Source organism: Hyperolius riggenbachi, chromosome 1, assembly GCF_040937935.1.
Source record: "Hyperolius riggenbachi isolate aHypRig1 chromosome 1, aHypRig1.pri, whole genome shotgun sequence".
NCBI classification, from domain to species: Eukaryota; Metazoa; Chordata; class Amphibia; order Anura; family Hyperoliidae; genus Hyperolius; species Hyperolius riggenbachi.
Window position 1 is genome coordinate 193,576,672 of NC_090646.1, and position 16,375 is coordinate 193,593,046.

At 39.0% G+C, this 16,375-nt stretch overlaps 1 protein-coding gene across 5 annotated transcripts in view; it reads right to left on the reverse strand.

Annotated features, from left to right (window-relative positions):
• The window catches only part of INPP4B (inositol polyphosphate-4-phosphatase type II B), a 668,171-nt gene that overhangs the window by 87,516 nt on the left and 564,280 nt on the right, over positions 1-16,375 (reverse strand). The window contains exon 21 of one of the 5 annotated variants that reach the window (XM_068279463.1): positions 3,054-5,185. The exons of 2 other annotated variants lie outside the window; for them this stretch is intronic. In XM_068279463.1, the coding sequence (XP_068135564.1) occupies positions 5,059-5,185 (127 nt within the window). In that variant the 3' untranslated portion in view covers positions 3,054-5,058. Of the gene's footprint in view, positions 1-3,053; positions 5,186-5,227; positions 5,454-10,721; positions 13,854-16,375 lie in introns of those variants that run through there. 2 more of the 5 variants (XM_068279477.1, XM_068279457.1) reach the window with 2 other exon arrangements.

A 16,375-nucleotide genomic window follows, 5' to 3' on the forward strand; every position in this document is an offset into this window, starting at 1 on the left:
TGTTATACCCTCTTGACATAAATATTTAAATTAAAGAGTTCAGTCCCTAAGGTAACTATTTATGTATTTTTTTTTATTGTAATTTTTTTTCTTTTTATTACAAAAAATAAATAAATTGGGGAGTGTGGGAGTTAATTTATAATGTAAAAGAATATATTTGTATATGAAAAATGTTTTTGACTGTAGTTTTACTTTTTGGCCACAAGATGGCCACAATCATTTTTTGTAATTGCGTCCTGTAAGCGTAGGAAGTACGCTTATAGGAAGTTCAGTGAGGCTGGGAAACTTTTTTTTTCGCAATGATTGTGCAGCTTCTCATAGAAGCAGCCGATCATTGCTGGGGGGCTTAGATCAACGAACGGGAACGTTTTTTCCTGTTCATTGATCTCCGGACGAGCGGGCAGTAGCGTGCACGAGAGCACGCATGAGCGAGCAGGAGCGCGGTCAGCAGCGGGGGGTGCGTGTATCTACGCTCCTGGTGGGGAAAGAATGATAAAAGGAGCGTAGATACACGCACCCGTGGTGGTAAAGTGGGTAGAATGTATTGGAAATTGGGAGAATATATGAATCGTAAGTATTTATACTTACAAACCAGGGTTACCACAAAGGCAACCACTGTAGAGGCAGGTGAGGAGTATGAGCCTGTCCCCACTCAGGATGAAGGTGTCACTCTCTGTGGATAGGAGGAAAAGAGGGTGTAACACCCCTCCACCAGGGGTGGATATCTTAATTTGTAGAGAAGTACAGAGGCGCCAAAAGGATCAAATTCGATAAAATCGTTTAAAATGTTCGGGAGGCGGTGGTGGGCCAACCAACCCAAAGCAGACACGATGCTGTTAGTTGTTGTATTAACAATTTATTCACAAACTCCTATAAACAATTGGCAACACGTTTTGCAGGCATAACCCCGCTTCCTCAGGCAATAAACAACAGGAGTATCACACAGCCAGGGGTCCAGTCAAAGCTTGGCACCTCTGTGCCTTCACAGAGGTGCCAAGCTTTGACTGGACCCCTGACTGTGTGATACTCCTGTTTAGTGCCTGAGGAAGCGGGGCTATGCCCGCGAAACGCGTTGCCAATTGTTTATAGGAGTTTGTGAATAAATTGTTATTACTACGACTAACAGCATCGTGTCTGCTTTGGGTTGGTTGGCCCACCACCGCCTCCCAAACATTTTAAACGATTGTATCGAATTTTATCCTTTTGGCGCCTCTGTACTTCTCTACAAATATAAATATGCAGCAAATTAACATGAAGGACTTTATGAACCACATATGAAAAGCATTTGGAGGAAAAAATATTTTTCCAGGAGTATAGGAAGGGGTTGATCTAGGCAAGGGTAGTAAAGATGAGAAATACAGAACCATAGTAGACAAAAATGGAATCATCCCAAAAAAAATTGCAAAATGCCTGGTTTGGTTCCTTGCCATTAATGAGTTTTGAAATTACAATTACTAAAACTTTATCTGGCAATACTCTGACCTGTGAATTTGACCTGATTGCCTTCAAGGTGTCAAGGACATGTATCCCCACTGTGAATCAACTTATTCCTGATTAAGAGATGGGTTTGATTTTCCTTTCCTTGAGACAAAACTTGATGGTGTTGTGAAAGGCCGAAAGGTTATTTTTCAGCCTAGTTACGTTCCTATATCATGTACAGTATATACATTTTTTTTTTATTATTATCTTCTGTTTATATTACTGGATTGCAAATTTAGGGCCCGGTTACAAGAGAGTTAATCTTCATAGATGTAACATCTACATATATTGCCTGCATTATTAAAGGACCACTTTCATGAAACATTGTACAATTTAAAATACATGTGTTTAAAATGTACTGTACATTTGTTCTGGAACAAAATGCACTAAAAGTTTCTTTTATCCTATGTTACTGTCATTTATAGTAGGTAGTACAAATTTGACAGATCTGACTGGTTTTGGTTTAATCCACCTCCTCATGGGCCATTCTCATGATTTTATTTTCTAAAGTACCCGCTGGACAGCAGGGGCACAATCCAACTGCCAAAATAGTGTGAATAGGAAGGGCAGCTAACATTTTATATAGAAAGAAAGGACGGACATTTGAAAAAATAAAGGAAACCACTCTAGAGAATCCCCCTTGAGGAGATGGAGTAATCGAACACCTATATGATCCATCAGATTTTTACTGCCTACTGAGAGTGACCACAACATGGGAAAAAAGTAATTTATAGTGCATTTTACTCTGGTAGAAATGTTATATATATATATATATATATATATATATATATATATATATATATATATACATATATACTTATACTGTAAAATTATTATTATTTTTAAAATTATGAATTTTTTCACGGTAGTGGCCCCTTAAAGTGTACCTGATACTAAGAAAAAGAGAGCATTTATACATACGCGGTGCTTCCCCCTGCCACCCTCTGGCTGTGGGCTCCTTCGCCGATCTCCTGGGCCACCTTGATCCTCCGCTGGCCATCTCCGTAAATCCTCCAGTCACCACCAGTTGGTGCATATTGTCCATCGCCAGAGCATTCTACATGTCTGAGCTGGCAATCACCAGACCCTGAATTATCTTTCCCTCTGAGTTGCTACGACTCGGAGAGGGAATAGTATTTAATATAGTATTTACGCTGCTGGGAATTTCAGCAGCAGCAGGGTGAGCCATCATTCTGATCACCATGTGCCCAATGCACCAGCGACTTATGTGCGCAAGGGAGAAAGCTCCAGTAGATATAATTGCTTCTTTTTTCTTAGTCTCAGGTTTCCTTAAAACCATTGTCATCTTTCAGTGTGTACATTAAAGAGTTTATTCACCTCATTGATGTACAAGCATTCCTATGTATTCAGCACAACACTACATTAGAGGGCACAGCAGTAAAAACAGAAAAAGTAATTGTCTGGAGTCGGTGCGGACTTGAAATAAGCTTATAGGAACATATAGGAACTCTGGCTTTACAGGAGTTGTTCATCTTCTAAGAGGTGGTGAAAATGACTATACTGCTGTAAATGAGTCCTACAAAGCTGATGCAAAAAAAGGAAGTAACAAAACAGAAAAAAAAACGTTTTTATTTAAATAAATCAAATACACATGGTGTACAATGAGTAATGATTAGACATGAAACATAAAAACATAAATAAATGAATATGGTCAAGAACACTCAAATGTTGGGCAATACATCAAAACATTTTCATGAACACCAATGAAGTAAGTGCAAATTTAGTGTGAAAGGGATGTCATGTAGTTTCAACACTAAATTAAAACAATGAAAAAGAAACATGACAAAAAATGAACTACAAAACACCAAAGCCAGATTATGAAAGCTGGTAGCATTAACTCCAAGTACCAGCTGGAGTCAGTTGCCACGGTCAACCAGCTGGCTATTCTATATAAAAGTAATAAAACAAAGCTTCAGAAATCAAATGTCATTAAAAAAAAAACTATAAAAAAAGAACAGATACCAAAACTTAACTTCCTTTTTGTAACAGAACCAGGCTTCCCTGGTCAATAGATATTTAGATCACAAAACACCAAATTACTTGATATGACACAATTATATTTTTACTTCATCAGCGTTTCCTTTTAAATAATCATTTAATATTCTTATTTTCCTTGTTTGTTTTTTAGCCACATGATTTATGTGGCAGTTAGTGTGGAAAGGGATGAAAACCTTTACTAAATAGCGACCATTCTGATGGAACGTACACTGTCTCTCTTCATCATTTGTACAAATAAATAATATAACATTATATACAATCAACTGGTGAATTATTTGGTCGTATTCCCAGAGAATTTATACAAACTAGGTTCATTCCAATGACATAAGAGCACCATGAACATAAAGCAGAACCAACTACATTCAGCCGTGTGGACACCTTTGTGTACAATAATTAGGCCTGGTTCACATCAACACAGAAAATGGTCCATTTATGGGAAAAGAAGGCAGTGGGATCAATGGATGCGTTAGTGGATCCTATGCTAAGCATGAGATCCATTCATACAGTATATGTCCATTGCCAATGGATCCATCGCTTTCATTCCCGTCTGGTAAATGGACTGTTGTGTGGTACATGATAATTCAAGATGCCAGGCATCATACATCGCATGCTACGTATGACATGTTCAATGTAATGGACAAAACAAAGACTCTGTAAACAAGCGAGATTATTTAAAGAAGGGCGGGAATCCGATGCAGTGTGGACCAGGATTTACTTATAATCCATTACCTCTTCTGTAATGGTGAAGCCAGTTGAGTGTGGTCCGGTGTTAGTCATCCAAAGACAGAACAACAGAAGTTGATTAGGTGATACCTTTAATGACTAAGGGCCATATGCAATTCACTTTTTCACCTGAGTTTTCTCCTAGGTAATAATTTTTCATTTTCGATTTAAAATAGCTTTCCAGTACTTTTCAACTAAAAAAGTACCACAAAGTAGGTGAAAAAGTGCTACCAATATTATTTTGAACATTTTCTTGCTTGCTGGTGGCTTAAAAGGCATTTTATTGACAAGTTTAAAATTATCACCTAGGAGAAAACTCAGGTGAAAAAGTGAATTGCATATGGGCCTAAATGCACAAGATTCTTTTGCAAGCTTTCGAAACTAAGTTTTTTCCAGTTCTGAAAAATGCCTGAAGAAGAAACTTAGTTTCGGAAGCTTGCAAAGGAATCTTATACAGTTAGTTATTAACGGTATCACCTAATTAACTTTAGTTGTTATGTCTTCATATTCTCTTCTGTAATATCTCTGCCTTGTGTTATTAAATAAACACAGGTAGCCAATCACTGTCTTTGGGAGTTTAAAGCATGGCTGTTGTGTGCAAATATTGGCATATTACTGTGCTTCCAATTGGAATAGTTACAATTTACATTATTAATTGTGCTCTACTTTAATTGTGCTTTAACTTTTTCCTTTAGTCCTTCTGTTAACACTGATGTTCTTAGTCTAATCTACACATGGGGAATGTCACTGATCACACTGCTGTATAGCTGTGTCCAGGCTGTGCCTTGTCACTGTGCTACAAGACACTTATTGTTAACACTGAAAGGTTGTCAGTTGTTAACTTTTTCCATATGTCCCTTCTGGAGGTCTGTAGTATTTGGGGAATGTCAGCAGCTGTATCATGTTGAATGCATACTTTCTGCATTTGATATTCTTCATCACATTCTCAATTCGGCATCCTTCTCTGGGAAGAGGAAAAGAAAGCACAACTTCATGAGACAGGATGTAAAGAAATAGCTTTTATTTATTCATTGCTGTGTTGCAGTATTTGAGTAAAAATAACAATGTTTCAACTATACAGTTTTATTTATTTAATTTTTTTCACAAGTGATGATACATCTTACATATTTAAATCCAAAGGCCAGATACTTATAATAAATGCCTTCAGAATTCTCAACAGAAGCTCTTAAAAAGTCCACCCATCTTCATTCACTGGGGCCTATTCAATAAAACTGAAAGAGAAATCATGTGCAGTAGCCCATAGCAATCTGACTGCAGTATCTGTGAGCTTAGAGGCGTCAGAATAAGGACAGGAGAATTGTGATTGGTTGCTGTGGGTCACTACACTGTACTTCATGAAATAAGTTTCGTATGTGTGTAAACCACTTTATACAGATGTTAAACATTATTTCCAAACAATAATATCATCTTCTTAGTTCAAAAAGCAAGAAACATTACAAAAAAATAAAATGAGCACATCCATTAATAGTCTTCTATAAGCAATAGGGAGCCATACTCACCAATGCTTACAATTACTGCTTACAACACTATCTGTATATCAATCCGCTTTGGATTGCAGTGAAAGTTAACAAAACGCCATAAAGCGTACCCAGTCCTGGCCTGTTTTGGTAGTATTTGTCAACAGGTTGTCTATATTGTAGCTTTTTGTGCATTTGTGTGCAGCAATTAAAAGCATGAACCGGGCAAGCTACTATGGATCTGCAACACGAATCACGGTGAGTCCACCAGCTGGCAATATTAGGCATGGAAACATTAGGCTGTCCATTGTTGGCCAGATGCCTCCCAGAGAATGATGGGCACTGAGACATCTCCCAGTCATCTAAGGTAGTGCATAGGGACCTTTGATTATGTGTACAGTAGTTTGGTATTAGTCTAGGACCCATTATACACATTAATAGGAAACTGACTGAACAAAAGTTCCTGTAATATAGCAACTCCCACTAAAATAATTTGGAGCTGAAAACAAAGGTCCATGTACACTAGCCCAAAAGTGTGGCTGATGACAGGACTAATCTTCCAGCTTTGATGAGAAGATATGAAGTACACATGTTCTACTACTGCTCTGCTGTTCCCACTTAGAAAAGGATCAGTTTCCTCACACAGTGATTTCTAAAATAATTGAATAAACTCTCTATACGCGAGAACTCTTGGAAACATTTAATATCTCTTCTGGTACCCCTATGCCCCATGCCTTGCACTGGTCACTGAATAAATGTGCAAGGCACTGTCTTACCTCTAATCTTATTTCCCCAGTTACATATGCTCAGCTTGACTAAGCGTTATGTACTGTACTACGGAGATGGTAGGAGGGGTAGATAGTGGATCAGGATGCCATCTGCTGCAGAGGAATGTAGCAATTTAGCCATAACAATCTCATACAGAAAACTGCTTTTTCCCTGAGCAGATTCAGCTACAAATGATTAAGTGACAGTACACAAGGATATCCATTCACTGCTTCACATGTGAATCAGCAGACATTTAGTCAGTTTTCCCATATTCTCACAGGAGACTGTGGCATCTCTGTTAAAGGGGAACTGAAGTAAGAGGGATATGGAGGCTGACATATTTATACAAACTGCCAGGCTGTCCCGCTGATCCTCTGCCTCTAATACTTTTAGACCCCGGACAAGCATGCAGATTACATGTCTCTGACAAACAAAACAAAACAAAACAACAACAAAAAACTGATTAGCTCCATGCTTGTTTCATGTGTGTGAGTCAGACACTACTGATGCCAGGCAACTGGTATTACTTAAAAGGAAATAAATATGACAGCCTCCTTACACCTCTCGCCTAATGTTCCCTTTAAATAGTAAAACCTAATCATTTGGATACAGCTTTGTTCACAAGACTGCACTAATGCAACCCTTGGCATTTAAATGGTTCATGTACAGGTATTAAATGGTATCTGTAATCAAACTGCTGCAACAGCTTGACTGAGTAATTCCATATATTGCACCACACTGCAAAGTGATCGCCATTGTTCTGCTCTAGGCAGATTGACTGATTTAACAATAATCACAGCATCACAGTAATAAATATAATCATGTACAAGCTTCTCCTCCTCCACAAGCATAAGGCATTTACTGAATCTGGCCATAAAGATTTATAGATAAAATTCCACCTCTCTTTTATATCACATCTTTATTCTATTATGTATAATCCATTTGAAGCTTCTTTATTAATTCATAATTATTTTCTTAGAAAAAGATATTTTTTATTTATTTATTTTTTTTACAAAGAAATAGTGCATATTGACATAAAGTACAAAAATGGTTCGCACTCTTCTATGGTTATCAAGGGAGAGAAAAAGACAAGTAGAAATGAGGAAATACAAAAGTCTGGACTGCAAACTCAAACAGGGTGATTCCAGTGAGTTAATATAGTCACACAACAGAAGCAAGCTTCATGAAACTGACTCAAATAGCACTAAATGTCTGATCCATTAGCAATTGTTAGCATGAGAGATACAACAGACTGGCAACAGGTTTCAGCTAAAGAACATGCTTAGCCCTTAAATATGTCCTTGAAGAGCACATTGCTTACAATCAGCAGAGAGAGCCATTTTGAACTCTGACATTAAATTCTTCAAAACCTTTTTTTGTATGCTTCACTCTACACATTAGGACTGGCTTACTTCAGGTGGCCATTAATGATCCAATTTCCTGAAGGATCAACCGTCCAATCTGATAATTGTGATTGTTTGGGCCTACCAACTGATTCAGATCAACATGATTGATTAGCACCACTAACAGTACCCAATCTGATCGAAAATATGGTCGATCGTCCGGGAGGTTCAACCGCTAATCGGCACCTTTAAAGAGACACTGAAGCGAGAATAATTCTCGCTTCAGAGCTCATAGTTAGCAGGGGCACGTGTGCCCCTGCTAAAACGCCGCTATCCCACGGCTAAACGGGGGTCCCTTCACCCCCAAACCCCCCCTGCAAAATCAACGACCAAATTGGACGTAAATTTTGCTCTTCTTGGAGGCAGGGCTAACGGCTGCAGCCCTGCCTCTCAGTGCGTCTATCAGACGTGCATCGCCGCCTCTCCCCCACCCCTCTCAGTGAAGGAAGACTGAGAGGGGCGGGGGAGAGGCGGAGGTACGCGTCTGATAGACGCGCGGGAGGCAGGGCTGCGGCGGTTAGCCCTGCCCCAATGCGGAAGTGATTCCGCGATGTACGGAGGGGATTTGGGGGTGAAGGGACCCCCGTTAAGGCGTGGGATAGCGGCGTTTTAGCAGGGGCACACATGCCCCTGCTATCTATGAGGTCTGAAGCGAGATTTATTCTCACTTCAGACTCTCTTTAAGGCATCAATCCATGTATCTCCAGTGGCTCTATCATAAAGGATCAGCAGACCTGAAATGCCTTTTTTATTATGTCGTCTGCTATAAAGCGGTAAAGAGCTTTAGCCCTGATCTGGGTCATATGGCATATAAAGGTATAACTGCAGTCTAATGCAGCGCCCCCCCCCCCCATAACAATTTTTTGTTCCTAGGATGTCCCTGATTTATGAAATAAAAATAGATGTTTGCCATGGACACTGCATGCAAGTGAATTCCCAAAGCAATTAATTAATTAATCAACCAACCTTGACTATGGTCTGATATGACCGAGTTGAGGCTGACAAATCCTAACCACACAGTATTAGACAATGTTTAATCTATGCCATTCCGGGCTTGTTGAGTCACTTATGATATACAGATATTGGAGATCTCTGGCGATGCCTCAGTAAATCACAGCTCTTTGTAATTCAGGCTCATGTGCTACTGCCATGTGTATTCACAGAGGTGTTGCTTCTGGGCTGTGCCTAAAACCAGATGAATATGTGGCCATAGCAGCCATGCCCACTATGCAGACATCAGCATTCCCAGCTCACATGCCATTTTGTGGTTCCACCCAGATTTCTGTCAGTAAAATACCCACAAAACAGTAACATAGAACTCTGCTTTGGCACCATGGAGATAATTATCAAAGGACAAGTTACACTTGAGCTGAAATAGTGACCTGCCACTGCATGTTTTGTTTCCTTAGGGTGAGTGTTCACAAGCACTTAAAGTTGAAACACCCAAACACAGGTAAAAAGTAGTAAGAGAAATGTTATTTCCACTGATTTTACGGTATTGCTTTCATGATGGTACATGAAGGCTTGGGTGTGTTCTCTGTAACATACTTTTTAAGGGAAAAAAAGCAATTTTTTATGAAGAAGAACAGGAAATGATGCACTGAAGCAAATCATACACCCGTGTACACAACAATTGTAGCCTTCATACACCCGTGTACACAACAACTGTAGCCTTCATAAACCCGTGTACACAACAACTGTAGTCTTCATACACCTGTGTATACAACTGTAGCCTTCATGTACCCATGTACGCAACTGTAGCCTTCATACACCCATGTACACAACTGTAGCCTTCATACACCCGTGTACACAACAACTGTATCCTTCATACACCCGTGTACACAACATCTGTAGCCTTTATATACCTGTGTACACAGCAACCGTAGCCTTCATACACCCATGTACACAACAATTGTAGCCTTCATACACCCGTGTACACAACAACTGTAGCCTTCATATCCCTATGTACACAACAACTGTAGCCTTTATATACCTATGTACACAACAACTGTAGCCTTCATACACTCATGTACACATGCCCTCTGAAGACCCCTTGACTGTTTAGCATTAATCAAATTCTAATTTGTGGGCTGGTATATATATATATATATATATATATATATATATATATATATATATATATATATATATATATACACACACACACTGTATGTATATATTTGGGAATAGTCCTTTGAAACAGAAGGTCAGAAAACCCCCAAAAAACAATAATCCTTCATAGGGTAGTCCACTTCACTCAAATTGAATACTCTGTTTGGTTTATAAGGTTATTAGGTTCTTTAAGATACCATGATAACATTTTGTAGCTTCAAAATAGATTCAACTTTTATTAACACACAAATACTTATTTTCCAAGATTAACTTCATCCAAGGGTTCAATCTTCATGAATATCCCAACACAAGGTTAAAGACCATATTCAGGACAGACTAATCCTTCAGGAAGCTGACAAAGCATGTAGTCTGTCGTGATGTAATGACCATAACATGAGCATATATTGTTTAGGCAATGACACAATATTGTTTTAGGCCTTTGTATTTGAAAGATTCTCATAATCCCAGTCAAGAATGAAACCAGATATATTGTATGGAATAATCATAACAAAGCATCTGAACCAACCAGATGCCTTTGCTCCATCCCAGAGGCTGGCAAACAGGTCAGCCATGAAACTAGACAGGCACTCCCTGGTGTGCCTGTCCTGAATATGGTCTTTGACATTGTGTTGTGATATTCATGGAGAATACTTGGATAAAGTTTATCTTGAAATAGAAGTATTTTTGTGTCAATAAAAGTTGAATCTATTTTTGCAATTGCAATATATTGTCATGATAACTGAAAAAAAAAACTAATATCCTTATAAACGTACTGACTATTAAACTGTGGGAGGCAAGGTCCAGTTATTTATTCTCTTTGTAAGAAGTGTAGCGTGCAAACCAGCTAACAATTTTCCAATAAAAAAGACATCAGCTCCTACAAACACAAATATCTGTAATTTCTTCAATAAATAAATCTGCCCAAAAGGTTTTTTTTTTTTTAAATATAGATCAGGGAATTTTTTGAACAGCACAGTCTCTGTTATGATCAAAGTCCTACGTTCTGTATGGGATTTGATAAACTGTGTGACCCTGATGTCTTTATATGTACGTACAGTGGTATATTTAAAAAAAAATATCTTCTTGGTTTTGGAATGACAGTAAGGCTAGGTCCACACTAGACACAGTTGCAGGACGGACACTGCAGTCCGGATCAGGGGAAGATTAGGGGAAGTACCACCGTACTGCAAACTGATGAAAGTGCATCAGTTTTGCATCAGTTTCCGTTCAGTTTTTCCCTGACAGAAAACGTCTCTATCATTAGGAAGGAGTGGGAGGATTTTTTTGGGCCAATCATAAAGCTCAGGCTATCCGTTTTCACATCAGTCTTTTGCCTGTGGAGCTGGAGATGCGTTTTCTCATTGCTTTTCACTACCCCTGCGTGTATCCGTGGTCCTGATCCGTTGCGTGAAAATGCAGCAGATCCGGACCTTCCGTTCAGGTTTTGAAAACGGGTCCCCGCAAATGCAGACGGATCCGTTTTTTACTTGGGTGAGGCTGGCTGCTATTTTGAACATTAGTATCCGGGACTCCGTTTTTCATCAGGTTTGAAAAACGCAGCCACGGATACGTTTCCGGACCTAGTGTGGACCAGGTCTAAGTTTGGCTTGAATGCAGCTATAGTAATAAAATACAATATTTGCTCTATGTATGATTTGTAGTTGTAATAGATCTTAGATTTTAATGTATGGAACTTTATAAAACTACCTCCTTTATCTTGTGATTTTTACTCCTAGACGATGTAAACAAGGTACAATGCCAGCACAATGCAAGGGCTTCATACTTTTTAATGTAAAATGCCAAAACATGTTAAAGTACTGAGAACAAAAAGCACTGTCAATGTGACATTATGGTGTAGCACTAATGAGAACGTCAGAGGGCAAGAGGTGTTTATCCCTGCTGAACGCTCCAACTCACTGGAACACCACTTTCCCCAAATTATAGTCTTAGATGACATGTTTACTGTATATAATCTTGTCCTACACAACTAAAGTTTAAATAATAACCTTAAGTTACTCTGTTAGTGTCAGAAAAGTAAACGGCATTGTTTTAACTTATGTTTTGTCTTTGCCCACTTTGAGGGCAGGGAAACTCTTGGCTGAGTTTAAACCTACACATATTTAATATTATGGCTGCTGTAATTCTCTAACCCAAATAGTGAAAGGAAAAAAAAATCTGTGAACACAGACTCTGGTGTACACCTTGCAAAAAAGTCTGCCTCCTAAATGCAAACTTATGATGTGGAACCCTTGTCATACTGGAATGCCATGCATGTGGTATTCCATAGATAACAGCTAGCCAACGTGCCCAATTCCCACCCATCAAGGCACATGATCTTTCCTGCATTCCACCTAGCAAGTAAACCTGCATATTCACCAGGGCTAGCAGGCAAACTCAAAAATCATTCCATCAAGGCCATGCTTGCCTACTGCACAATTATTTAGTAAGCTTATCAGCCAGCCAACCATGGCCAACCAGCAATCCTGCCTGATACCCAGTCAGAGACACTCACCTGTTTGTCTGTCCATCAAGTCCAGCTACTGCTAGCCAGGAAGTCTACTGGCCAATAAACCTGCTATTGCAGCTTGGCTAACAGCAAGCCTACACATCATGGCCAGCCAACCTGCCTGCTAGTGCATTAAGGCCAGCTGAGAAGCCAGGGTATGCCCTCACCATTCCTTAGTGCACACCCCACTTTTCATCACCACTTAGATTAAAATCTTCAAAGCAAGTGCTAGAGTATGTGCCTCACGCAAGGGTAATTCGGATTACTTCTCCTTCCGGTTTGCTATGACTCGGAGGGGGATTAGTATTTAACGCCACTGGGGAAGTAAGCAGCAGCAGAGTGAGCCATCATTGGACTCACCCTGCGCCCAGCTCACCGGTTGCGCAGTAATACTTCTGCAAGATCATGCCATCCCAGAACACTCACCCACATTTGTTCACGTAAAAAAATATTTGTATTATTTCTTCATCCATACACATTTACATCATGTTACACCTTGGATTCAAATTCATTCCTGTGTAACCCGCACTCTCATATTAACACAGTGATTAAATGTCACACTGAGTGTTAGCTCTTGGGCTACATACATCCTATTTTCTCTGTGGAGCACTACATGCACAGTTTAGGATGAGCTATCACCATCCCTCTCCCTGGTACGGTTCCTCTGGGTTATGGTTAATCAGCTATGACTGTTCCATTATTTATTTTTCTACTTATTTCGATGTTTTGTGTTATCAACATTGTTCTTTTTTTCCAGTGTATTTTACAGGTGCTCTTCCTAAGTAAACTCTTGCTCTTTGTACACAGCATCCTACTTGCATTGATTTTCTTCAATAAGAGAACATTTTGTTGTTGATCTCACAAGGATCATTACATTGACAAGTCTTTAAACTAAGACATAACAAAACAAGAGCAAAGAAATGCAAATAAGCCCTAGAATGGAAATAAGGGAACAGAACGTGAATTCATTCTGGGATCTTTTCCCTCCAGTCAGTTCAGCAATTTCACAAAGTAATTTCAACACACTGCAGTAACTACATGGACAAATAAATGGAAATAACAAAAAAAAACCATGGGATTGTAGCTGAAAGGGCACATTTTTTTGAGGTTAGTATACAAAGAATCTTAGATATATTTTACATACTAAAGGACATTGCTATTGATAAAATAAACAGAAGAATAAGTGCATATTATTGATATTTGGCTAATAGCAATGCAAGGCTCAGGATAAGCCACACCACCAACAAGTGTGAGCTGACAAGAAGAAGAGCAACAGGATAGAAGTGGCGGGAGGTTGGCTTGTTATCTGTTACACAGCCTTTCTCTGGATCATCCGACTCATTCAGAATTCCCTGGGCTTGTCCGCTGTTAGGCAGGAAAAGTTAGGAACAAACAGAACAGTGTTACAGGAGAGTTAGTACAGAGATTTCAAGCAAGCCAATGCACAGAACACAACAACATGCATAGAGAAGAGGAGAAAAGCTCTGATCTGTTACAAAGTATCTTGCCCAGATGAAATCCGCATACAAGCATCTGAATTTTGATGGCAGAAATTATGCTTTATGATCGTTTTGGCCATCAGTCTAATGTCTTTACAGTCGTTAGTGTCTCATTATAGGTGACAAGCATTTGACCAGGCTGGGCATCTTTAACCTCATTGCTTTGTACTCTCATGCATCATGATGCATTTAGTATATCCTCCCATCCTTGTGCATCATCTCCCCACCCTTCTGTATCTCTCTCCCCCCCTTACTTCGGTATTTTCTCTCCACCCTTCTGTTCCTCCTTCTCACCCTTCTGTATTTCCTTTCCATCCTTCACTATCTCATCCACATTCTTCCATATAACCTCCCACCTTTATGCACCTCCTTCTCATCCTTCTGTATCTCCTCTTATCCTTTTGTATCAGTTCCCTACCCTTCTGTATTTCCTCCCTACCCATCTGTATCTTCTCCCCAACCTTCTGTATCTCCCACTCACCATTCTGGACCGTCTTCCCATCCTACTGTAGCCCCTCTTCATTCTTCTGTATCCCCTTCTCATCCTTCTGTATTTCCTCCCCATCCTTCTATATTAATTTCCTATCCTTCTGAATCTCCTTCCAATCCTTTTGTATTTCCTCCTATCCTTTTTTTTTATCTCAAAACCATCCTTTTGCATTTGTACCCCCCTCGCATCTTCTCCCCACACTTCTGTACCTCATGTTCTTTCTATATCTCCTCCCCATCTTTCGGTATCTCCTTCCCATCCTTCTCTATCTCCTTCACATCCTCCTGTACTTTCTTCACATCTGTCTGTATCACCTTCTCATTCTTCTTTACCTCGTTCTCATCCTTCTGTACTTCCCCACCCTCTGTACTTTTTCTTCATTCTTTTATATCTGCTTCCCTCCATTTTGTAATTCATCCTCATCCTTCTTTATCGCCTCCAGATCCTTCCATATATCCTCCCCATCCCACTATATCTCCTCCTTCCTTCTGTATCTCCTCCCTACTCTTCTTTGTCAATTCTGCATCATTATCTAATACCCATTCTTCGGTATCTCCTACCATTCTTCTGTGTCTTCTCCCCACCCTTCTGTATTTCTCCCCCTCCTTCTGTATCTGCCCCTCATTCTTTTGTACTTGCTCCTCTTCATTCTGTATCTCTGCTTTATCCTTCTGTAACTCCTCCCTACCCTTCTCTACTTCCTTCCCATCCTTCTTTTTTTGTATCTCCTCCTCATCCTTCTATGTATCCTCCCCATTTTCTCATCAAAGAACAGTTCATACTGGTCTGTAAGTGTGAATTGCACTGTCATTTAGGATCAGGCTAAATGATCTCAAATTATTGTTCTAAATGACATAGAAGTATGTGTGTATGAGATCTTAAGTATACAGAAATAAAGGGTTAGCCAAGAAAGATAATAGCTGGAAATATTAAAGTAAAACTCCACTTTAAATGCTAAAAACAATAAACCATTCAAGATCATCCTAAAGATGGCCACTAACGAACCAATTTTAAGCGAACAATCGCTTGAGCAATCAGATAATTCTGATCAGAAGAAAAATCGTTCACTACACCATCAACGAACCAATTTTTGCTTCCTATCTATCACAACCAACAAGAAAATCCAAATTCTAGTTTGATGAAAATCCAATCTGACAACTATTTTTATAATCGTTCTTAATCGATTGTGCCCATCAACTGAAATTATTTACAACCAATCCAATCAGAATTTCTGATCGCTCTAACCATTTTTTGCTAGAAATTGGACTGTTAGTGGCCACCTTTATAATGTACATTACTAGATTTTAACGCACAGTATAGTACATTCTTACCCTGCTCTTATGTGCATATTCTGTCAGTAATTACTGCAGTGACTAACTAATAGGAAATTATGTATGGTAATTATGAATTATTAGGAAAAGATGTATGGCACTATAGTAATTTGAGTAGATTAATATGAACAAAAATAGAAAAAGGCATCCCTTTTTCTCCTTAATATGTGTTAAAACTTTAGACTAATTGCAGTAAAATGGAAAAATGGAGCAAGGGATGCTGATAATGTACTTTCTGCTCTGTGCAACCAATCACATTTGAAAATGAGAACTAGGGAAAGTTCATATTCCAAACACTGTACTATTAATTGCGGAATTAAATAACTCAATTACTTGAGTTATATAGCACTGACAATCTATGTCACTTTATAAGTTGAATTTTTTTAAAAAAAAGAAAAGGATGAGGTATAGAGTTTGTGTATCGGCAATTTTACCATTTGTGCATCAAGCACTAAAATATGAATATGGATCAAGTAATAACATCACTATGTATGGCGTAAAAAGAGTTGTACGGCGCTATATAAGAACTAATGTTTTTCATTATTTAGAAATGAACACAGATAACTG